This window comes from Galleria mellonella, unplaced genomic scaffold (genome assembly GCF_026898425.1).
Source record: "Galleria mellonella isolate WM207_F2 unplaced genomic scaffold, CSIRO_AGI_GalMel_v1 utg87, whole genome shotgun sequence".
Lineage (NCBI taxonomy): Eukaryota > Metazoa > Arthropoda > Insecta > Lepidoptera > Pyralidae > Galleria > Galleria mellonella.
In genome coordinates this window covers 4,115,509-4,140,802 of record NW_026442166.1, presented here as the reverse complement: position 1 = coordinate 4,140,802, position 25,294 = coordinate 4,115,509, and the positions used below count along the sequence as shown (strand labels likewise).

At 36.2% G+C, this 25,294-nt stretch overlaps 2 protein-coding genes across 7 annotated transcripts in view; one reads left to right on the top strand and one right to left on the bottom strand.

The window, feature by feature from the left end:
- LOC113510427 (protein madd-4) overlaps window positions 1-25,294 on the bottom strand; it is a 496,544-nt gene that overhangs the window by 382,386 nt on the left and 88,864 nt on the right. The gene's annotated exons all lie outside the window — the stretch shown is intronic.
- On the top strand, window positions 16,629-17,675 carry LOC128202289 (uncharacterized). Its single transcript, XM_052902052.1, has one exon. It carries the CDS (start codon window positions 16,629-16,631, stop codon window positions 17,673-17,675), a length of 1,047 nt encoding a protein of 348 aa, XP_052758012.1.

Here is a 25,294-nt window from a genome sequence, read left to right as displayed (position 1 = left end):
GTACCCCTATTGTTAGCAATACACCCTATCAGGTCGACCTCCTCGCGGTTATCCCTGGAAACTATCGTGTACTATTTCAAGTGAATCTATCACGATAGGCTAACTGACCTGCCTTTTCATTGTCATCTATCATCCCTCACTGGTGCCCCGTCAGTGTATACCGATAGCGTAGGCAGGGTTACCATTCCATTATCATCGATTTAAAAAAAAAACATTATCCTTACAACCATTACAACCACTCTTTGGAATCAACTTCCAGCAGCAGTATTTCCGAACCGATACGACAACATAACCTTCAAGAAAAGAACATATTCCCTTTTAAAAGGCCGGCAGCACACCTGCAATGCCGCTGGTGTTGTGGGTGACCATGGGCGGCGGTAGTCACTAACCATCAAGTGAGGGGGGAAAGGGATTGTTAGTGGTGGAGACTAAAAATCCCATTGCTAGCAATATACCTAACCAGGTCGACCTCCACGCGGTTCCCCCTGGAAATTATCATAATTAATTCCCGATGAATTCATCATGATGGGCTAACTGGCCTGTTTTCATTCCCATCGATCACCCTTCACTGGTGCTCCGCCAGCGTATCCCGTTAGCGCAGGCGGGGTTACCAATCCATTTTCATCTAATAAAAAAAAACCATCAGGTGGGCCGCATGCTCGTTTGCCCCCTGTGTTGTAAAAAAAAATCCTTTTTGTCTTCAGCAGTAGGTTAAAACAAATACTCGCCCAATTGAATATTCCATAGCGGTGCTGCCAATTGCAATAAACTATAACTATTATGTTGATTGCGTACATACATTTACATAAACGGTCAGACAGTTTGTATGGTAATTCGATATCTCTGTGGGGTCGGAACAAAAAAAAAATATATATATATATATACCATATATAAATTATCTCAAACGGTCCAAACCAAACAAGTGGGTACTAATTTATTACTTGTTGTTTTATAAAGTCGTATTTTATAGGGTTACAGATACACCGACATATGTATATATAATATAATATTATATTATATGAATAATTAAATTACCCTATATTTATTTATTTATTTTATTTATTTATTAGTACAAATATGTGTACATGGCGGACTTAATGCTACAAGCATTCTCTCCCAGTCAACCATAGGGAAGTGTCAGAATACTCGAATGCGGTACTAGTAATTATTGATATACATACATACTAAAATTAAATAAATATATATAAATAACAAATATACTTACATATATATGACATATACTATATTATACACGAAATTGAGAATAATATAAAGCAAATTTAATAAAAGCAATTTTCTGTTGAGGGGTCGCTCTACACTACATTTGCCTGTACGGGGTCGCTACTCGTGAATTTTTCTACTCCATCAGTTGACGATTCTTCGAGATACGTGTACAGCCTATTGCCAATTCAGCTTAAATTTTGGACTATGTCGGGCACTTTGGTTCTTCTACAGATATACTCATTTCGGATTCTATTACACAACGAAACTCCGAATATAGCCTGCATAGTATAGGGCAATTGTCCAAAGCGTTCAAAAATGAACTTTAAAATTTAAAGGTTTTGGGTTGAAATTCAATCTTTGGGATCCACATACCAAGCACTGTTCCACTATCACTGCTCAATATAATTATAATAATTAAAAATACATACATACACAAGAAATAAAATTTAAAAATAAACTCTCACTAAATACCATGTTTTAAGTGAGTACAAAACTGAAATACACCTGAAGATAATTCCACCTCATATTATATTATTAACCTGTACAAAACTCCATTCGTTTAGTACGGCGGAGTTATAAAAAAAAAATCTTAAACAACGTTGAACACTAGTAAAAAAGCGGCGTAAACTCGTAAAATAGAAATTAAAACTCCCCGGCGACTGGAAGTCGACAGCCGACATTTAAACTGGAGTTATAAACAGTTGATATTGAGATGGAAAAAGTTTTGCCGCAGCTCCCACGTCACACACTGGCCTGTCGTTCGGCCAACAATTTGTATAATGTACTTGTGAGCGAAAGGACTTGTAGAGGTGTGTAGACGCGGGCTTGATGATATTTATATGTATAGAACCTTCAAGATAAGAGTATATTCCTTTTTAAAAGGCCGGCAGCACACCTGCAATGCCGCTGGTGTTGTGGGTGATCATGGGCGGCGGTAGTCACTTACCATCAGGTGAGCGGCATGCTCGTTTGCCCCGTGTTGTAAAAAAAAAAAGATTCAGAAGCAGCGAGAGAAAGAAAGATTTAGTACGAGATTGTATAATTAATAATATTTACAGTAAATAAATCCAGATATAATAAGGCGCGATACAAGATATTGTTCGGTACAATTACTAAGACAAGAAGATTGTCAAGAATTTATTTTATATATTTATTTTTCTGTAACTATGTAGGTTTGAAAGAGGTTGGTAGCCTACAGACTATATTCTGGTATGGAAACACGGTGTTTTTAAAAAAATAATATAATTATATAAAAAGCAAACCAAAAGAGCAAACAAGCGAACGAAACAAAACTAGACTGACACTACCTTCAAATCACAAACAAAAACTTCTATTTAATAAAATTAAAAAGAAAAATAAAAAAGGTACGTCGTGCATTGTACTATAAAATTTTTCAATTCGAAAGTCAGACTCGCGCTCGCGTTACAGTCGCTCGTGATTAGGGATCACGAATTGATCCTGAAACTAGTCGAGCTTTTACGATCTAATTACGTGTAAGTTAAACTGGACTAGCTGATTTTTTTTATTTATCAACCTACTTCAAAAAAGAAGTTTACTCAATTAAGCGAATTGCTTTTTTAGTTTGCTACCTCAGAACTCTGTCATTTATAAACCGATATGGATTTTTTTTCACTAAAAGGTACGAGTAACAAATAAACACACACTTTCAGACTAATATAATATTATTAATATGAAAATATATAAAGTGTTTTATAGCAATAAATTTCACCAAAATTTAAAAATAATAATATTTATTTAAGAAAGATACAGTTGCATAAGGTACAATTTACAATTTTTATAATTTATATTCAACGAGAAAATATCTGCATTACCATCAGTCCCCAAATTAGGCCAGACCTGTATCTGTTTGTTTGTTTAATAAGAAGTAAGAATGTATAAAAAATAAAAAAAAAAACCAAACGCTATATATATATATATATACATAAATTTTTCATTTTTCATTATTTTAGCCTGTATCTATTGACTACTGATTATGAGCTTTTCCCAATGCCTTCCAACATATATGATCCTTCGCTTTTCACACTGGTAACCAAACATTATTGGTTCTTTTCATTGAGATCCAAATAATTGCAGTTCAAGATCTTTTTATGCAACTTAATATGGCAAACAAGCCGACGGGCCACCTGATGGAAAATGTTACACCGTGGCCTATAGACATGAACAGTATCATGGACATAACATACTGTTTTGCCCATGATACCTCCCATACATTGTAATTCCTGAGGACTTAAGCGTTATTCCTCTGTACCCTGTAAATTTACTGCCATATCCCACCCTTTAAATCTAAACACAGCCATGTAAACACGACTGCTTCACGGTAGAAACACGAATTGGACAGAGGTGCCCAAGCAGACGACTTTTGTATAAAGTCTCATTCTGGTATTTTACTCATCAACCGAGGTGTCTGTCTGTCAGATAAGAAAATATCAAGTCTCTCTAAATCTTTATGTTATCTCATATAAATGGATTTAAAGGCACAATCTTTGCTCAGATCTGTAAGTTTGTTCGCCAACATTTTTCCTTGTGTGTGGTCGTCCTTTAATTGCTTAGTTACGTACCCAAGTCAGTCGAAATGCCTCCGAGCTTGTTTGTTTAACAGTTGTCTAACAAATTAAAGCTACATACAACTATGTGTACAAACGTTAAGATAAACTATTTGCGAGAACGTTAATAAAGCGAATGTAACGTACAAGAGACATCGAGAGAGAAAACGGGATTTTAATGAATCCACTATTCGAAGCATGAATATACACCATCTTAAGAAAAGTTTGAATTTGACACAAAATCCTCATTAGCAAAATGATCCGCCATTTATTGAATTCATTTGTTATGAAAAATGTGATGAATGAAGAACCGCTCGACCGATTTTGTGCAAACTTCACATAAACCATCTACTAAATAGTCCGAACAAAGCCTACACATTTGGTTTGGATAGGTGAGCCCGTTCTTGAGTTATAAACTTACAACGAAAAGTGGTATTAATTTTTATATGTGAGTATATAGATTTACTATTCATGGCTTAACAAAGATATAAATTTGATTATGTATTGACTGTAATTCAGCTGTACGTTTTCCAAAAAATAAATAAATATATTGGAGGAAATAATAAAGAGTATCTATCTATCTATTAAATAATAATGTACAATTCCGTATATAATACGTTATACCTAATTGAATAAAAAAATTATTATAAAATTTCACTGAAGGACCTTTCTCTTAAAAGGATTCTTACGATTTTAAATTCACCCTATACTCGTATAATACCAATTAGGTGGGGGGAAAGGGATTGTTAGTAATGGAGACTGAGAATCCTATTGCTAGCAATATACCCAACCAGGTCGACCTCCTCGCGATTCTCCCTGAAAACTATCATGGTTAATTCCTGATGAATTCATCGTGATAGGCTAACTGGCCTGTTTTCATTCTCATCTATCACCCTTCACTGGTGCTCCGCCAGCGTATCCCGTTAACGCAGGCGGGGTTACCATACCATTTTCACCCATAAAAAAAAATACCAATTAGGTACACCCCATATATACCTACTATATTTCATCGAAGATATCGTTGATAGATATTGAAGTCCTGGAGACAAGCTATCATCTGAAATCACATGCAACACTGATTAATCTACATAAATCTCATGAATATTGATATACGCTGCCGATATGATGCTCTCACTGGCTACAGAATGGATTATATTTGGTTTTGTTCAAGTAAACGATGCGCGAATCCGAATGATTTTATTATTTGAATAATTAGTAATTACTAATTTTATAATTAGACTACTAGATTACTATCACTGAGCTGTAGCCTATTTGGGTCACTACGACGCACTTGGTGAAAACATATTTCCATACTTTATCTTTCGTTTTATATTTAAATAAGTGTATATAATTGATTGTATAAACTCATTTGTTCATTCACGTGTGTCATAAATGGCTCAAATAAAGTGTTTATTTATCTATCTATCTATCAAAATTAGTAATATACTAATTTCCGTAATCGAATAATTTTACTAATTAGTTAATAATTACAACAAAGTCCTTTCTTTGAATACTACTTTTTTTACTACTAAATTCATTCCACTGTCTGTATCCATTACGTTATCATTTTAGTAAAAACGACGACGAAAAAAAAGGCGCTAAGTATTGAAATATCAATTTTGTAATACGTATTATAATAATTTCGCAATTTCCTATAAAAACTGTGCTTACTTTTTTCGGAACTTGGTAATTTTTACTAAATTTAAATTGGCAACACTTTTATCCATTGAAAAATTAAGACGGTCTAACGATCGGGTCGATTCGGCTATATTCGTATCGACTCGTACGTCAACGACTACTATTGAATGACATAAATAGTCGGATGAATAAAAATAATAGTCCAATGATTTGTAAATCATTCGAATAACTCGAATGATTGACTCAGTCGAATAATTAGTAATCGGATTACTAAAGTCACGCATCGCTAATTGAAGTTATAAAGTAGATTTTTTTTATACTACTGAGGTGGCAAAGAAGCATACGGCCCACCTAATGGTAAGTGGTTACCGTAGCCTATGAACATCTGCAATACCAGAGGTATTACGCGCGCGTTGCCGACCCTGAAGAAACCTCTTTACCCCCCTTTTAAAGAACCCCATGCTGTAGTCTCTTGGCAAAACCTCGGCAGGGAGCTCATTTCATAACCTGAGTATTCGTGAGATTGATAAAGGTAACTATATATTATATTGTTACAATTATATTTTATTTTGACCGTGTGGTCCCGGCATAGAATAAGCCACCTCTTCCCTTCCCGTGGGTGTCGTAAGAAGCGACTAAGGAAAGCGAGTGATGGGCAGCAGCGTCCTTCTTAAAACATCTCCAAACCCTGACTGTGATTGTTAATCCGCCTGCCAAGCGTGGCAACTATCGGTCAAACCCCCCAAGGGGGAGGCTTATGTTCAGCAGTGGACAGTTAAAGGCTGATACGATGATGATGATATTTTATTTTACAAATAATATAATCATGAAAAATAATTGAAAATCGTGTCCCAAATAAAAATAACTTCAACTGCGACAAAAGTAATTGTTTCGATTAATAAACTATTGAAACGTTTAACAACGTTTAACGTTTTTTACGTTATAAAAGATTGATAAATGTGGAAGAAGCGAAAGAGGTTTGTTTGAATCGAAGCATTTAGCGTTCCATTGTTTTTGCCTACCCTAATGGGAGACAGGCGTGACAGATATATATGTACGAGTATGTATGTACTATTGAAACGTTTTTTTAAAGTTTTCTATGAGATCAATCTGGAAGTACGTCGTTTCAGGTTAAGAATTTTCCAAATCGGTTTACAACTGACGGAATTGTAATGTAACAAACATAATAAAACACATCTGAATTGAAAACTCCTTCTTTTTAAAATCGGTTCTAAAATTAATAAAATTCTGTTTTGTTTGTTGTTTTGTTTTATACAACTTAGAATGGCAAACAAGCTGACGGCCCACCTGATGGAAAGTGGTTACCGTCGCCTATAGACATGAGCAGTACCATGGACATAACAGAGTATACCGCCTCGCCCATGATACCCCCCATGCGTTGCCATTCCTGAGGACTCAGGTGTTATTTCTCTGTACCCTGTAAATTGACGCCATATCCCACCCTTCAAACAGAAACACAGCCATGCAAACACAACTGCTTCACGGTTGAAACACGAATGGAACAGAGGTACCAAAGCGATCGACTTTTGTACAAAGTCTCCCTCTGGTAAATTCTAAATTGAATGAAAATTTTGAATCTTAAAAACATAATAGTAGTAAGACACATACCAAGTCAAAGTATTAAGTTATAAAAAAAACATTAAGCCGCTGTTCAACCTATAATTTGTTTAAGAAAATAAGAAATAAAAAAAAGTAAAACAGAATTTCACTGTAATAACTCTCCTTTGAAAATGTTTCCATAGTTTCGATTCTACCCGATAAATATATATACTTACATGTTTAATTATACAATGGAAAAATATTGCCCCGCTTTTTTTAGCGTCCGGATATAAATGTGTTAAAACAATGACCGGAAATTATGAGCTTGATGACCCCGCCATATGTTAATTTAACACGCAAAAGTTAAAACGCCGTTTCCATTTATACTTGCAAAGTTCTCTTTACAACTTTCCGAAATAAACTGAAATATAATGTATTAAAAATGTTATTGTACTCGTATTATATTAAATGAGTCGTTAAAGACAAAAATATCTTCTTTTTGTATTTAAATATGTTTTTTTTTTATACAACTTAGAATGGCAAACAAGCTGACGGCCCATCTGATGGAAAATGGTAACCGTCGCCTATAGACATGAGCAGTACCATGGACATAACAGAGTATACTGTTTCGCCCATGATACCCCCCATGCGTTGCCATTGCTGAGAACTCAGGTGTTATTCCTCTGTACCCAGTAAATTCACGCCATATCCCACCCTTCAAACCGAAACACAGCCATGCAAACACAACTGCTTCACGGTTGAAACACGAATGGGAAAGAGCTACCCAAGCCTACCTTATTTGCCCTCAGTTTTATAACAAAAAAATATACACACCAAGATATTATGAAAATCGCATGTTTCCCGATAAAAATATTTTCATTTGATAAAAGGAATAAAGCAAAACAAACAAACTCATCACATTAACAATACTGCCGACGGCCAAAGTTCAGTACGCTTCACAATTTATAAAGCGAGTAGGCGCTTATCGCTTGAAATTTTAATAATAATCGGACTTACGGCATTTTTCAATTCGTCGAGCGGCTTTGTATCGCCCAAATGGGGGAAGTTACCACTTAAACCTTCAATTCGTACAGTCGGCAACCGAACTTTTGCAATAAAACTGCTCGGGTCCAACCTCACTGACGGATGGCAGCGATAAAAGTCGTTAAAAGCTTTGAGGAATTTTCATTAAAATTTAATGATAGTGTTGAGGGCTTCCTTTGCTCTTGCTTAGATTAAATGTACGCTAATTATTTTGTATTACATATCTATACAATGTTTCTATCTGTACAATAAATTTGTCCTCATATATTTTACTAGCCGCGTGCTAAAGGATAAGTGATATTTCTCAGAAACTGTGATAAGTGAAATTTCTCACGGACAACTTTCATCCCATCTTTTAAGGGATCATTTAACAAAAATCCTCTTAGTGCTCAATACTCCGCAATAGTAAACTTATAGCGCAAATGAGGCTACCATTTCGTTTGCACTTGTTTGAAAAGTTGAAAATTTGCAATGAAATTGTTCGACTCAAACTCGCTAATGTTAAAACACTAACGATGACAGTAGAATAAAATCTTTGGAATATTCTCATTAAAAATAGTGAGATTTCTCACCATTAACTTTCATTCAATATGTCTTTTAAGGAATCAATTATTATTTCTTAGTAGCGATTTCCAAAAGAAGGTGGGTGGTTACACTAACTCTGAACCGATATTTTTTTTATGCCATTTAGAATAACAAACAGGCCGACGGCCCACTTGATGGAAAGTGCTAACCATCGCATAGAGACATGAACAGTACTATGGACATAACAGAGTATACAGTTCCGCCCATGATACCTCCCATGCGTTGTCATTCCTGAGAACTAAGGTGTTATCCCTCTGTACCCTATAAATTCACTACCATATCCCACCCTTCAAACCGAAACACAACCATGCAAACACAACTGCAGTTTACAGTGGAAATATGAATGGGACAGAGTTACCCAAGCAAACGAGTTTTGTACAAAGTCTCCCTCTGTTAAAGTAGTCGTTTTGAAAATGAAAAATCGCTCTATATTGCGCCCTACGTTGCGCAACATTCCTTTCTTCGTGAGCGCCCCACCACGGCCACAACTAAACGACGCTTTGAAGGATCACCTGATATTTGTTCCCTTCAAAACCAATTGTCTTGTAGATAGACAAATAGCTACAATAGGCATTCCGTGACTTGACGTGAACGGGGAATGGAAACCTTAAACCGAGTAGCTTATTACGTACTAACAGTTTTCCGCTACTTTTCTGCTTTCAGTTGGATAAATAAGTGACCTATGTATTAATACAGTGTATTTATCTGTGTATCAAATTTCAAATAAAACTATGCAGTCGTTTAAACATTCCTAAACAACAAACATCTAACGTGTTTATAAACGATCTCTTTTTTGTAATTTTTGAGGTTTATAATAAATTTTACTTCAATTTATTTTATATCTCTATAGTAATTTCTTTTTAATAAAACAATATTTTTATTTCTTTTTTGTTCAATTTTATATATCACCGGAGGGAGACTTTGTACAAAAGTCGATTGCTTGGGTACCTCTGTCCCATTCGTGTTTCAACCGTGAAGCAGTTGTGTTTGCATGGCTGTGTTTGTTTTGTATTTTTTTTTTTATTATATGACTTTTAATGACCAATAATCTAACGGTTGACGGAAAACGGTAACCGTTGCCTGTAGACATAATATAATTACTTTATGACACCATAACACTCTTTATGTGTTGTAATTTTTGAAGACAGTTGTAGCACGACAGTCGTACCTCAGCATTCATTGCCATATCCCATCAAATCACAACTATAAAAGCACAACGGCTTCACAGCAGAAATACTAGTGAAACTAGGTTTCCATCTACATATGTTCATATCTATATATGGCTGTGTTTCGGTTTGAAGGGTGGGATATGGCGTGAATTTACTGGGTACAGAGGAATAACACTTGAGTCCTCAGGAATGCATGGGGCATATCATGGACGAAACAGTATACTCTGTTATGTCTATGGTACTGCTCATGTCTATAGACGACGATTACCACTTTCCATCAGGTGGACCGTCAGTTTGTTTTCCATTCTAAGTTGTATAAAAAAAAGTTTTGTTTACGTCATACAAAAAAAACTCCCCTTACGGGGAAGGCCCAAGTTCAACTGCGGATAGTTTATGACTGGCATAACATATCCGGTGTGGTCCCGGCATAGACTAGGCCACCCCCTTCCTTTGATTTTTATCTGAATGGATATACTTAGTTGTATTGAAATTTTATGAAAATCAGTTCAGTAATATAGTTTTTAAATCAATATTAACTAGTTTTGGCACGATTGAAGTTATAACATGGTCTGTATAAAAAGGTCTTCGTTACACATCTTTCTATTGAACTTTGTTGCAATAGACCAGTGTTTTTCAAAGTGTGGCTCGCGACCCCTTGGGGGGTCCCTGAGCCTCTATAAGGGGGTCACGGAAGGTCGCGAAGCAGTGAAAAATCAACAGTTCCGTAAATACATCGATCAATCAATAATACATAAGGAAGTATCTATAACAGACATCGAATACATGTCTGTTTTAGATACTTTATTATGTATTATTTATTTTATTTTATCGATACCTAACTGTGAATATAAATACAACTGTACGGATTTCATAACTGTACTATAATAAAATTCATACACATTCGAAACCGTGGAAGGTAGGGGATCGCAAGATATTTTTACATATTAAGTTTTTTTTTTGATGGGTAAAAATTATGGTATGGTATGGTAACCCCGCCTGCGCTAACGGAATACGCTGGCGGAGCACCAGTGAAGGGTGATAGATGAGAATGAAAACAGGCCAGTTAGCCCATTATGACGAATTCATCAGGAATTAACCATGATAGTTTCTACGGGAACCGCGAGCAGGTCGACCTAGTTGGGTATATTGCTAGCAATGGGATTCTCAGTCTCCATTTATTAACAATCCCTTTCCCCCTACATACTAAGGTGGTCGCAAAATATTTTTACATAATAAGGGGGTCGCGTCATGAAAAAGGTTGAAAAACACTGCAATAGACAAAAGTTTTAATATTACGAAGATGACTATAGACAATTTTTATCTAATCGTATAGCCCACATAGAAACCGCTCAAGTAAGAAAGTTTTCCAATAAAAATGCGAGCCCCTCTCTACAATGTTCTATTATTGAGTGAGCTTACATTGTGGTTTTAAACATTTCGAATATTCATAATCTTCTATTCTAATGTAGCAAGGAATATTTCTTTTAGCTACCTTTTTTAATTAATAATAATGGATGAAAAGTGGTAACCGTCGCCAATAGACATGAGCAGTACCATGGACATAACAAAGTATACTGTTTCGCCCATGATACCCCCCTCACCCCGTTCGTTACCATTCCTGATGACTCAGGTATTATTCCTCTGTACTTTTGTATTAGTTTTGTACTTTTTATACAACTTAGAATGGCAAACAAGCTGACGTCCCACCTGATGGAAAGTGGTAACCGTCGCCTGTAGACATGACCAGTACTACGGACATAACAGAGTGTACTGTTGCGTCCATAATACTCCCCAATGCGTTGCCATTCCTGATGACTCAGGTGTTATTCCTCTGTACCCTGTAAATTCACGCCATATCAAACCAACAAACACAACTGCTTCACGGTAGAAACACGAATGGGACAGAGGTGGCCAAGCAAACAACTTTTGTACAAAGCCTCCCTCTGGTGAATAATTTATTTATTTCATAAACTGGATGAGCTCTACAGTCTCACAATACGCTCACCCAAGAAAGCATCAGTACAATAACACATATAAAAAGAAACATTACACGTAATTAAAAAAATACTATCAAAAAGATTTAACTCAAATAAAAATCACATTAGGTCCTAAACCTCTGAACACAAATATTCTGGGGTCAAATCATCATCATCATCATCATCATATCAGTCTTTAACTATTCACTGCTGAACATAAGCCTCCCCCTATCTGGGGGGTTTTGCCAGTAGTTGCCACGCTTGACAGGCGGATTGGCAACCGCAGTTAGAATTTGGAGATATTTTAAGAGTAGCGCTGCTGCCCACCCCTCGCCCTCCCTTAGTCGCCTCTTACGACATCCACGGGAAAGGAAGGGGTGGCCTATTCTATCCCGGAACCACATATCACTACATAGTATAAAATAAAGTCGCTGTCGCTGTCTGTCCGTCCCTATGTATGCTTAAATCTTTAAAACTACGCAACGGATTTTGAAGCGGTTTTTTTTAATAGAGTGATTCAAGAGGAATGTTTATATGTATAACATATTCATAAAATTGTAGAGAAACACAGATAATTTTAGAGGTTTCAAATGTTATGTGATGTAATGTGCACCCGTGCGAAGCCGAGGCATGTCGCTAGTATTTTTTTTTTTTTACAACACAGGGGGCAAACTATCATGCGGCTCACCTGATGGTAAGTGACTACCGCCGCCCATGGTCACCCGCAACACCTACGGCATTGCAGGTGTGCTGCCGGCCTTTTAAAAAGGAATATGCTCTTTTCTTGAAGATTATGTTGTCGTATCGGTTCGGAAATACTGCTGCTGGAAGTTGATTCCAAAGAGTGGTTGTGCGTGGGAGAAAGTTCCTTGAAAAACACACGGTGGAGGACCGCCACTAGTCCAGGTGGTTGGGATGAAATTTTAGTGTATGGCGGGTTGTATATAATATTCTAAACAAATTTTTATTTTTGTCATGTGCAAGCTGAAACACTGTGACGCAAAGCGCCGTATGCCCCCTGAAGAAAACTTGCGGCTGAAGTCGAAACAATTGTCGTAAACAATAACACAACACAATAAGTTCACAAAATTTCCATTATACGAGTATATAGATATATCTGTATTATATTTTTTAATAAAAAACTAATGAACAGATTTTATTAAAATTTCTATGGGAGAAATCTGTAAGTATATTCTTTCAGATAAAAAAAAAATTCATTTCAATTTACAATTGATGAAGTTATGAAGTAACAAACATAAAAAAAAATGTAATCGGATTAAGAACATGTGATCAAAAAATTGAGTGCCTTCCATCAAACTGTTTATAATTACTCCTCTCCATCCAAGTTGCCTGGAAGAGATCGCTTTTAGCGATAAGACCTCCTTTTGTTTTCTCACTGTGATCATTTCTTGTTATTGTTTGTATCTATAATAAGTTTACTATTGTACTCTCTTAAAGGAAACACTGAAAAATATCTATCTATCTAAATATACTGTACAAAGTACTACATGACCCCACCTTTATTAAACTTTTTTTTTATCTTTTACGTAGGAACGTCCTTGACAAACCTTCGCTAAAAGAATAGGTACCTGACTCAAGAAAACTGGCCTTTGGATATCAAATGACCTATACACAGAGTTCGTCAATCAATTCTACACCTTCCCGTACGATTACAAAGTCGCAATTCATTTAAAAAGACAAAGTAAGTACGGTGACAATTTTTATAAATCCGAAGGATATCGATGATCGAATGTTATTGGAAATTGAACTTTACGGTTTTAAGAAAAAAGCGTGGCTAGTTGCTGGCACGGCGGTGGATACTGAGAGGTATCTTCGTGTGGAGGGCCTATTGATTTCCACTCGCTTCTCCCAATTTTATTAGCTTCGAGGGTGTCTAATACAATAGCTCTGAAAGTAGTCCGTCTTAGTTATACAAACTTATACCTATTATAGTATACGTTTAAGGTATTATATAGATTGATGATATAATTTTGTGTTATTATTTTTAAAATTTTTACAAAATTCATATCTCCCCTTTTAAGGAGAGGAGATGGCAAACTAACCCTACTTTTGTTATTATTATTATTAGCAGTTCAAATGTCAAATACCCATTAAACTCGAAACAGCGATCTAATAATTTGCCTGAAGCTACCTCGTTTAGAAGTCAAATACGTGTAGCAAAACGTACGTGGACGAAATGGCAGTAGGGGATGATACTAGTTAGTATGGAAGGTTAGAGAACTTCTGGTCGTAATGTTGGTGGTCGATCTTCGAGTGTTGGCATTCACACACATACTAATGGTAGCGGAATTAAACAAAATACGAGTAATTCGAATGAAATAACCAGTAACATGGACTTCCGCAAGATAATGATACTTTTTTATAACTATAATACTATATGCCACTTCTTACTTTGAAAATAAGAGACTACTCAGGCATTTACTTACATATACACGTGAACGAAACCGCGGGCAACATCTAGTTATGCAATGTGCTGCCTCAAATATTAAGATTAATATTAAAAATAAAAAACTACTCGTGCATAAACTAGGCCAAGCCTGTATTTCCATCACTACATAGTATAAAACAAAGCCGCTGTCGCTGTCTGTCCGTCTCTATATATGCTTAAATCTTTAAAACTACGCAACGGATTTTGAAGCTTTTTTTTAGTAGATAGAGCGATTCAAGAGGAAGGTAATAATACATGCATAATATTGCAGAGAAACACTGACAAATTTAGATGTTTCTAATGTGATGTGATGTAATGTGCACCCGTGCGAAACCGGGGCGGGTCGCTAGATTTAGATAAAATATGCACACAGCCTAAATGGTCGCGTACAACGCGGTTTCAGAGATGCTTTCTCCCACGAACACTCAGGTTATGGAATGAGCTCCCTGCCGAGGTTTTCCCGAGAGACTACAGCATGGGGTTCTTCAAAAGGGGGTAAAGAGGTTTCTTCAGGGTCGGCAACGCGCGCGTAATACCTCTGGTATTGCAGGCGTTCATAGGCTACGGTAACCGCTTACCATCAGGTGGGCCGTATGCTTGTTTGCCACCTCAGTGGTATAAAAAAAATATAATATTACTAGTATAGGGGGGAAAGGGATTGTTAGCAATAGTTGAAGCAATATACCCAACCGGGTCGACCTCCTCGCGGTTCCCTCTGGAAACTATTATGGTTAATTCCTGATGAATTCATCATGATGGGCTAACTGGCCTGTTTTCATTCCCATCTATCACCCTTCACTGGTGCTCCGCCAGCGTATCCCGTTAGCGCAGGCGGGGTTACCATTTTCACCTATTAAAAAAAAAATACTCGTATTTCTAAATGACAATTCGTTGAACACTCTATCGGTAGTTCGCTCCTTCTATTTCTCAGTAAAGTGAACTGCTCCCTTAATGCGCGTAATAAGGTTTTATTAAAAGAGCCCACCTTTCATGGGTCCGCCACATTAGCCAAGCAATTTTCACTTAGCAACGTTCCGGGCGCGATTCCTCGAACAAATTAATATTATATTTAGTTACAATAGCTACACTACATTACGTTGCTATACTAGCTATACGATCCGCCCTTACTTCCTACAATTACAGTTTGTACACATAAATCTTCTGTAAAATAATTTCCATCAAAAACATAAAATTTAAAAAAGTACCAAGTCTCACAATGTAGTTCTTCCGCTACTAGCCGCCCGACTTTGATTGCGGTCTAACGTCAACGTAGCTACATAACATAGTCATAAAAAATATAGACAAATTGAGAGATTCCTCCTTTTTTAAACATCTTCGAATGGCAGACAGTCAGCTATCAGAGGATTCTCGGGTACTTCGGTCTTATTGCTCATCGACAGTCCAACAATCTGGACAAGCTAATAGTTGTGGGCAAGATAGTGGGGGAAAGACCACGCGGACGATCACTTAGCCGATGGTCGGACCAAGTAACCGCCGTCGCCGGCCCGTCAATTGCAGCTGCCTTTTAGTCGATGATCGGACCAAGTACACGCCGTTACGGGACTGTCATTTGCAGCTGCCCTGCGAGAGGCTGAAGACTGTGCGAGATGGAGTATAATCATAACAGAAAAAAACAACATAACAGAGAGTAGACGAAGTGTTACATTTTCTCTTCTTCTACCTTCATTATCTAATAAAAATATACAATTTTCTCTGAATCAATCTTTTCTTTCTAATTATCACTTTCTATATTCGACGACTCACAACACAGAGTATACTGTGTCGCGCATTATATCCTTCCTACGTTACCATTCCTGAAGACTAATAAATTCTTTTTAAAGTAGCTTAAAAATAAAATCGTTAGCACAATACCTTCTTGTCAAATTTATTTTTAGTCAACGCCTCTCTTGATGTAAGCATTTTAATAATACCCATAAATTTCCTTTATTAAGTAAAAATATTCTTTTTTTAATGGTATACGAACCTACATTGTAAGGATCCACGCATCTTTTTAAATCTGTCTTAAGAGGATTCAATACGTATATATTACCTGAAACAAAAAAAAAAATATAATTAGACATAATTCAAAATATTAGAAAAGTGCACAATACTCGTTGATAGTATAGCTTTCTATAGATGAAAGAATTTTTAAAACCATTTTAAAATACATATATTTTATTTATCCATTACAAAGCAAAAAATCAAATCTTTCCTTTTTACAATCGTCATCGCCATTACACGGAGTTCGCTAGACGTTTCGTAGTAAGGTAGACGTATTGTTTGTATACGCGGAATAATAGCATTTTATAATGTACGAGTGCGCGGTCTAAATTATTAAGAGATGGCGGATAATATAATAATTAATGAACTTTTAGTATTTATTCAAAACAAAATAGACATTTTGGATGAACTTAGTATCATGCAAATATGTGCTTCGAATTATTCAGATTCTGAAATTGAAACGGGGAAAAATGTATTGTATTGTGCGTGTGGAAATGGATCCAGGAACATTCACAGAAAGGGCGACGACAAGAAGAAGAAAAATGTGAAAGATATCATTACAGTGCTTAAAGAAGTGGATCCAGACAAACAACCAATTTTCGTTGCGCGTGACCTAAGTCGCCTACCGTCTGTAACCTTTGACTATGTAGATGTGACTCGTCTATTGAAAGATATGTCTATGATGCGAACAGAATTAAATGAATTTCAGACGAAAGTTAGCTCCGAGTTAACTGAATTACACTTATCAATGACGATAAATAAGCAAGATAAAGACACAAGGATAAATAGTAGCCCGACGACTCCGACGAGAAATAGGAGTATTAATGCAGAGCTTCGCCCGCTACCGCCTGTCGTTGTGCCGTCGCCGGTGCACGGCGGCACGCTGGACGTGACCGACACCGTTCATACACCGACCTATCGTGATATTGTTCACCGGACACTGTCGAGTCAAACGAAAAGCGCTCGTAAGCGGCACCGCATACATGGTACAATATCGCCTGCAAGTGCAGTGACTGGGAAGTGTGGAGTGGTTGCGCAGTTAATGTCGAAAAATATAGTAATACCTACATCTAATGAGACTCTTGAGAACAACAATAGTGAGCAATTCACTGTTGTTAAATATAAAAAACGTAAACAAAAACTTATTAATATGCGTGGTACTTTAGAAAATACGGCTAAAATTCAAGTAGCTGAATCACAGTGTTCGATTTATATTTCAAGGGCATCAAAAACTGTTACGAAGTCAAATATAAGGGCTCATATTCAGGATATGGGGGAAGAATGCTTTAATGTTGAGCTACTCAAACAAAACCGAGAGACGTCATTTAATTCTTTTAAGGTTAAAATATCAAGTAATAAAATAAATACCTTCCTAAATTCTAGTTTCTGGCCAGTAGGATTGGTATTTCGACGTTATCGAGAACGAGTGATTCGTACCGCTTCTAATAACACACTTTATGGATAAATCTAACAAGATATCTATATCCATGGCTACTTTTAATTGTAGATCGATAAAGAGATCTGTTAATCAGATTAGAGATTTGTGTAAGAGGGTTGATATCCTAGCGTTGCAGGAAACATGGTTGCTTCCTCATGATCTTAATTTTGTGAATGAGATTGACAGGGACTTTGGATGTTTTGCAAAGTCGTCTGTGGATACATCCGTTGGGTTATTGAAAGGCCGACCCTATGGAGGTGTTGCACTGATGTGGCGTAAGTCTGTTTTCTCGAAAGTGTCTGTTATAGAGTGCCCTAGTGACAGACTGGCTGCTGTGCAAATTAATGTCGATGGGCATAGTATTGCCGTGATATGTGTTTATCTACCATATGATGAGGGAAGGGAAGAGAATTTGCTAGAATTTACTAACTGTTTGGGAAGTGTACAGGCGATAATAAATGACGCAGAAACGGAGGCTATTTACGTGCTTGGAGACTACAATGCACATCCTGTATCTAGGTTTGGTAACGAGCTACTGTCATTCTGCTCAGAACAGTCACTAGTGTGTGTTGATCGAGAGTTGTTAGAGGATAGTACTTATACTCATATGAACGATGGATGTGGTACAAGGCGCTGGTTGGACCATTGTGTGGTGACAGCTGCTGCTCGTGAAACTGTCTCGGCGGCTCGTGTGGACTACGGTGTGTACTGGTCGGACCATCTCCCGCTAATAATTTTGTGTGAACTCAGTACTGTCGCTAAGAAAATAATAATTGATAATACAGATGATGTGTTGTGTGGTGTTCGCTGGGGGAAAGGAATGTTGAGCAAATACATTTATACTCTGACTATTGTTATGATAGATTGCAAAATTTTAAATTGTGTAGTCAATGTGTCAACTGTTGTAATAATCACTTTTGCAAAAAGCATTTATTTTTATTGGACAATTATTATAATAATATAGTACAAATTCTACAGGATGGTGCAATAAAGTATGTAAGTCGAGGTGCACGGAAAAAGAACAAACATATATTGGGTTGGAACTACCACGTAAAACGTTTACATCAAACAGCCAAAATTCATTTTGACTGTTGGGTGCTAGATGGTAGACCGGTGACGGGCGATATTTATAAAAATATGGTTGATACTCGTAAGGCTTTTAAAAACAAGTTGAGGTGGTGCCAGAATAATGAGGATCAAATTAAAATGAATATATTAGCCTTGCACCAAGCGAATAAAAACTTTGGCAAATTTTGGAGAAGCACGAGACGGCTTGATTATGGATCAAGTATACCGGCTAGTATACAGGGTGAATACAATCACAAATCGATTGCTGACTTATTTTCGCGCCATTTCCTTGTGAAACCTAGTTCATGTCGTGCTGCGGTGTGCCCGCGTACGGTTAACGAAAATGTAGACAATGAATTTTTTTATTTTAGTTCAGACGATGTTGCTCGAGTAGTTCGGGCAATGAAACGTGGTAAATCTCCAGGATTTGACGGGCTGAGTGTGGAGCACATTGCACATGCGGGTGAAATTATTTTTCATGTATTGTCTGACTTATTTAATATTTGTATTAACTCGGCCTATTTGCCTAAGAATCTAATGAAAACTGTAGTGCTACCTATTCAGAAACATAAAACTAGTGACCCTTCGAATATTAACAATTATAGACCCATATCATTAGGTACAATTATTGGTAAGATACTCGAAAGATTAATTCAACCAGAACTGCAGCCTATAATAAGAAATCGTGTAGCAAATTTCTGGGCTCACATTCGGAATTCAAAGAATGAAATCCTCAGCACATTGTCCCAGTGTCTGAACAGTCCCATTCAAAAGTATTGGTTGTCCGTGCACCAAGACAGGAACATTAAATAATGTTCTCTTGCTTCTTGCTATATTATTTACTTTTACTTTTTATAAATTATAAATTTTCTACATATTTTAATTTTTATGTTTTTCTTTTTGTGTTTTTTGATTGTTATATTTTTATATGTTATCCGTGCACGTTGTAATACAATTGTACCTCTATGGGCTAAGTACCTGATAATAAAGAATTATTATTATTATTATTATTATTACAGGCATTAACTAGCCACTGCTGAACATAAGCCTTGCCCTTGGCGGATTTTTCCAGTAGTTACTACACTAAGCATGCAGGTTGGCAACCGCAGTTAGGCTTTGGTGACAGTTAGTATAAGTTTTTTTTTTATACAACTTAGTATAATTTTATTTTTATTTATAACTAAGTAACTAACTCAAAGTTTAAAAGTAAGTTTAAAAGGAACACTGCTTCCCATTCCTCTAACGTTAAGTTACCTTAGTCGCCTCTAACGACACTCATAGGAAAGAAAGAGGTGACCCATTCTATATTGGGATCACACATAGGGGGAGAAAAGATTGTCAGTAATGAGGACTAGCAATCCAATTAAACTATCATGATTAATTTCTGATGAATTTATCATGATGGGCTAACTGGCCTGTTTTCATTCTCATCGATCACTGGTGCTCCGCCAGCGTATCCCGTTAGCGCAGGCGGCGTTACCATTCCATTTTCACCCCAAGAAAAAACCTGGTCGAAACAACTAGGGTAAATTATTTTTCTTTGTAGACAGAATAGAGTATAAATTACATATAAATACAACAGAGAATACAGAAATTTTATATATAAGAAGTGTCTATATAAGGCAACTTTACCAGAGGGAGACTTTGTACAAAAGTCGTTTGCTTGAGCACCTCTGTCCCATTCGTGTTTCTACCGTGAAGCAGTTGTTTGAATGGCTGTGTTTCAGTTTGAAGGGTGGGATATGGCAGTGAATTTACAGGGTACAGAGGAATAACACCTAAATCCTCAGGAATGACAACGCATGGGGAGTATCATAGGCGAAACAATATACTCTGTTATGTCTATGGTACTGTTCATGTCTATAGGTGACGGTTACCACCTTCCATCAGGTGGGTCGTTAGCTTGTTTGCCATTCTAAGTTGTATAAAAAAAATATAGTTATACGGTACAGATAAATGATTAAATCTACGCTAGATCAAAGGCGCGTTTCACATAAAATAAGGTGTAGGTGGATTTACCTGCGATAAATCAAATGATAAAAAAGTACACTTGATTTCTCTTGTTAATATTTAACGTCAGACTCTGGGGAAATAAGCTTGTATATTTAAAAATTACATCAAAGCTACTTGTACGAAATCCCTGGATAAAAACCTTATCTAACTAGTTACTCTTATAGGTAGGTAGCACTGTATAATATCTTGTTACCGTCTAAAAAAATATATTGAGTTGATTTATAAATCAATATATATAATAAAATGGTAACTGGTCGCTGTCTGTACATGGAAAATATATAAGAAAAACTATTATAGGGTGGCTTCATGAACGCAATAGAACCTAAAACAATTATTTTTTGGAATTTTTGTATGTTTGTCTATACGTTTGTGCACGCTAATTTTCACTAGTGCGTTGCGGTTTATTCCACTTAACATTTAGTGTATGTTTTATTTCAATCAGTTCATAAATAAAAAAAATATATCATTCTAAACAATCACATATAAAGTGCTATAAAATAACAGATCAGTTGAATTGGCTGCAACTTTTTTTATTATATATATATATATTGATTAATGAAAATTCTGTCTACTCGTGTGAAGCTGGGTCGGATCTCTAGTATCTAATAAATTTATTGATGTAATAAGAAGTAAGTAGATAGGTAAATTTTTCTTTTACAATTGTTGCATAATAAAGACAGAGTGCCTGAACTAAGAGGTTGACATCATAAAGAGAAAAGATCTGATTGTTTATAATGGATAAACTACTCGTATATAAATTCTGTAACTTGAATTCTTGTAACTATGTTCATTTAATTCACTTATTTATGACTCTGTCATATCGACTTAATTCTCATTTGACACGTCGATTATAAGTATGCAGTATATATATATATATATATATATACCTAAAATATCAATATTACGTCGACAATAAGGGAAGAGGGAGACCGAGACATAGTTACATCAGGCAGATCAAGGAAGGAGTTGGTGCCGTGTCGTATCAAGAGGTGAAGAGACTCGCTGAAAATCGTAGTGAGTGGCAAGAGCTCCACCGACAAGAGCGCAGCTCTTAAATAGGATAGATAGATAGATGTAATATTAAAATACTTTGTTTTCTGCTTTAGCACTACTTTCTCAATTTGAAATACAGTAATTAAACCATAGATAAAATAGCTTTATAGATTTTAATTTTTATTAATAAGGAAGGAATTTAGTTTGAAATATACATGCCACAAACTAAATCAAGGAAACAGAAAAATGTAATTTTCAGAGATTTTCAAGATTTCTATTCATATCTTTAGGAAATGGGATGTTATTAGATTTATATACACCTAAAAGATACTTAATGTTAATTAAATTAGAATATCTCCATTCATTTGTGACTTTGTCATACCGTCATTTGTGATTTTGTCACATCGACCTATTCGTGACTTTGTCACCTCGACCTATTTGTGTCTCTGTCACACCGACCGATTTGTGACTGACTAGCCACATCTACATTCTATTTACAGAAAAGTATGCAATCTCAAATGAAAGCAGGTAACACGAATGCATAAAAACATTGAGTTCGTACCAGACACATACAGTCTATACCTGCCACCAAGCTAAGTCATGGAAATAGAAAAATGTATTTTCCCCGAGATTTCCGAGGTTTCTATTCATGCCTTTTTCAATTCATTTCACCACTAAAAGCTCCTTTCAGGAAGCAAGCGTCACGGCGTGTCACGCTTTCATATTTTCTCTTCTGTGTATGTACATTATACTGAAATCGGTTTATTCACTTATGCACAAAGATTTACAACACGTGATTTGTGATTGCATATATACATATATCATAAATATAATTGATTGATCTGTATATATATGATATATATGCGGCATTAAGTACAGAATATATTAAATACCAGAGGGAGACTTTGTACAAAAGTCGATTGCTTAGGTACCTCCGTTTTATTCGTGTTTTTACCGTGAAGCAGTTGTGTTTGCATGGCTGTGTTTCGGTTTGAAGGGTGGGATATGGTGTGAATTTACAGGGTGAACACATGAGTCCTCAGGAATGGCAACGCATGGGAAGTATCATGGCGAAACAGTATACTCTGTTATATGTATGGCACTGCTCTTGTCTATAGGCGACAGTTATCACTTTCTATCAGGTGGGCTGTCAGCTTGTTTGCCATTCTAAGTTGTATAAAAAAAAAACACTATATTCTAAAGTAAAATTGCGTTCCGAATGGGCGATAATAAAAAAATGACTATACAAAAATGTTTAAAACTAAGTTTACTTGAATAAAAATATGCCTTTCTTTTTCTTCTATTTTTTTTTCTTTCATACAATTAAAAACGTATTCGAAATCGCTGCAAACGCAAAATTAGTTAAATGGTAAAGTTTGAAAATAAGTTATTATAGATTGGATCTGTCAGATGCAGCATTAACCCCGAACCGAGTTGGCATATCAAATTTCCCGAACAACAAATGCTCTATCCGTAACGCTATTACATTAACTCGACCGAAGAATACGAACACAGAAATATTACGCCGATATTTTATCTGTATTATATCAAACGGTCTCTTAAACCAATGGCAAACGGCGGTCAGTATCCACATGACTTTTATGTTTTATAACTAAACAGAAAATGGTAATATGCTTGTAAAATTATTTTTCAATGCAAAATTGTAATCATGCATAATCGTGGACTATAAACTGGCATCATTACTAGAGGTAGGGATAAGCAATTACTAGTAATGCAATCAATTATTACTATTAATTATTGTAAATAACTTGACATTTACTAAAAATTGTAATTACCTGTAGTGTAAGTGTAATAAAAATAAATAAATACCCGATCAGATTGACTTTTATTTATACCACTGAGATGGTAAACAAGCATACCCACTTCTAACTATGTCATTCCCATTGGAACCCTTCGTGAATCCGGTCTTATATTGTATTATATACTTAAATGACAATGATTACATATCTAATACATAAAGGGGGGAAAGGGATTGTTAGTAATGGAGACTGAGAATCCCATTGCTAGCAATATACCCAACCAGGTCGACCTCCTCTCGGTTCCTCCTGGAAACTATCATGGTTAATTCCTGATGAATTCATCATGATGGGCTAACTGGCCTGTTTTCATTCTCATCTATCACCTATCACTGGTGCTCCGCCAGCGTATCCCGTGAGCGCAGGCGGGGCTACCATACCATTTTCAGCCATCAAAAAAAAATACCTTCATAAAGTTTCAGCCAATTCAACTGATCGGTTATTTTATAGCATTTTATATGTGATTACTTAGATTAATGGAACTTTTTTTATATATGAACCGATTGAAATAAAAGATACACTAAATGTTAAGTGGAGCAAACTGCAATGCGTAAGTGAAAACTGCATTCAAATCGAATAAGCCGTTTCTGAGATTAGCGTGCACAAATGTAGAGACAAACAGACTATAATTCCAAAAATCATTTTTTTGGTTTCTATTGCGTTCATAAAGCCCCCCTATAAAACCGCTATAAACTAAAATTTCATCCCAACCATCTGGACGAGTGGCGGTCCTCCACCGTGCGTTTTTCAAGGTAATTTCCCCCACGCACAACCACTCTTTGGAATCAACTTCCAGCAGTAGTATTTCCGAACGGATACGACATCATAATCTTCAAGAAAAGAGCATATTTCTTTTTAAAAGGCCGGCAGCACACCTGCAATGCCGCTGGTGTTGTGAGTGATCATGGGCGGCGGTAGTCACTTACCATCAGGTGAGCCGCATGCTCGTTTGCCCCTTGTGTTGTAAAAAAATAAAATAAATAAAAGTTTTTCTTATATATCTTCCATGTACAGACAGTGATCAGTTACGATTTTATTATATGTATTGATTGATTGTGGAAAATGGTATGAATTGTGAAATGGCAACGCATGGGGAGTATCATGGGCGAAACATTATACTCTGTTATGTCCATGCTACTGCTCATGTCTATAGGCGACGGTTACCACTTTCCATCAGGTGGGCCATCAGCTTGTTTGCCATTCTAAGTTGTATAAAAAAAAATACTGTCCAACTCTGTACAAGCAACGGTTACCATTTCCCATCTACATATACGGACCGTCAGTTTGTTCACCGTTTTCAATTAAACAAACAAAGCTTCGACAATCACACGCTTGAAATCAACATAATGTATAACTATAAAAAATAAAATTGTACGCGCAAACATAAAAGGTATTGAAAGCAAACCACGTCATGATATTCAAATTATTCTGCACCGTTGTTCTTTATTAAAACAGTGGAGGGGATATGAAAATGTAATTTATATTTTATCCGACGCCGCTATGGAAAAACACGGGCCAGATGGAGTAAATTTAAAAATCATCGAGCAAAAATCCCAACCGATAGACCTGTCTACCGCCACGGCAGGTTTTTATACGCGTCGAGTTATTTCAAACAATAGATGTACATATGTACACAACAATAGACGTATTTAATTTCATTTACTAGGTTTGAATGAGAACTCCTGGGGGATGTGCTAATATACCAGCGCATCCCCCGAGTGGTAGGGTGAGCACGCCATCCATCCTATCTTGAGA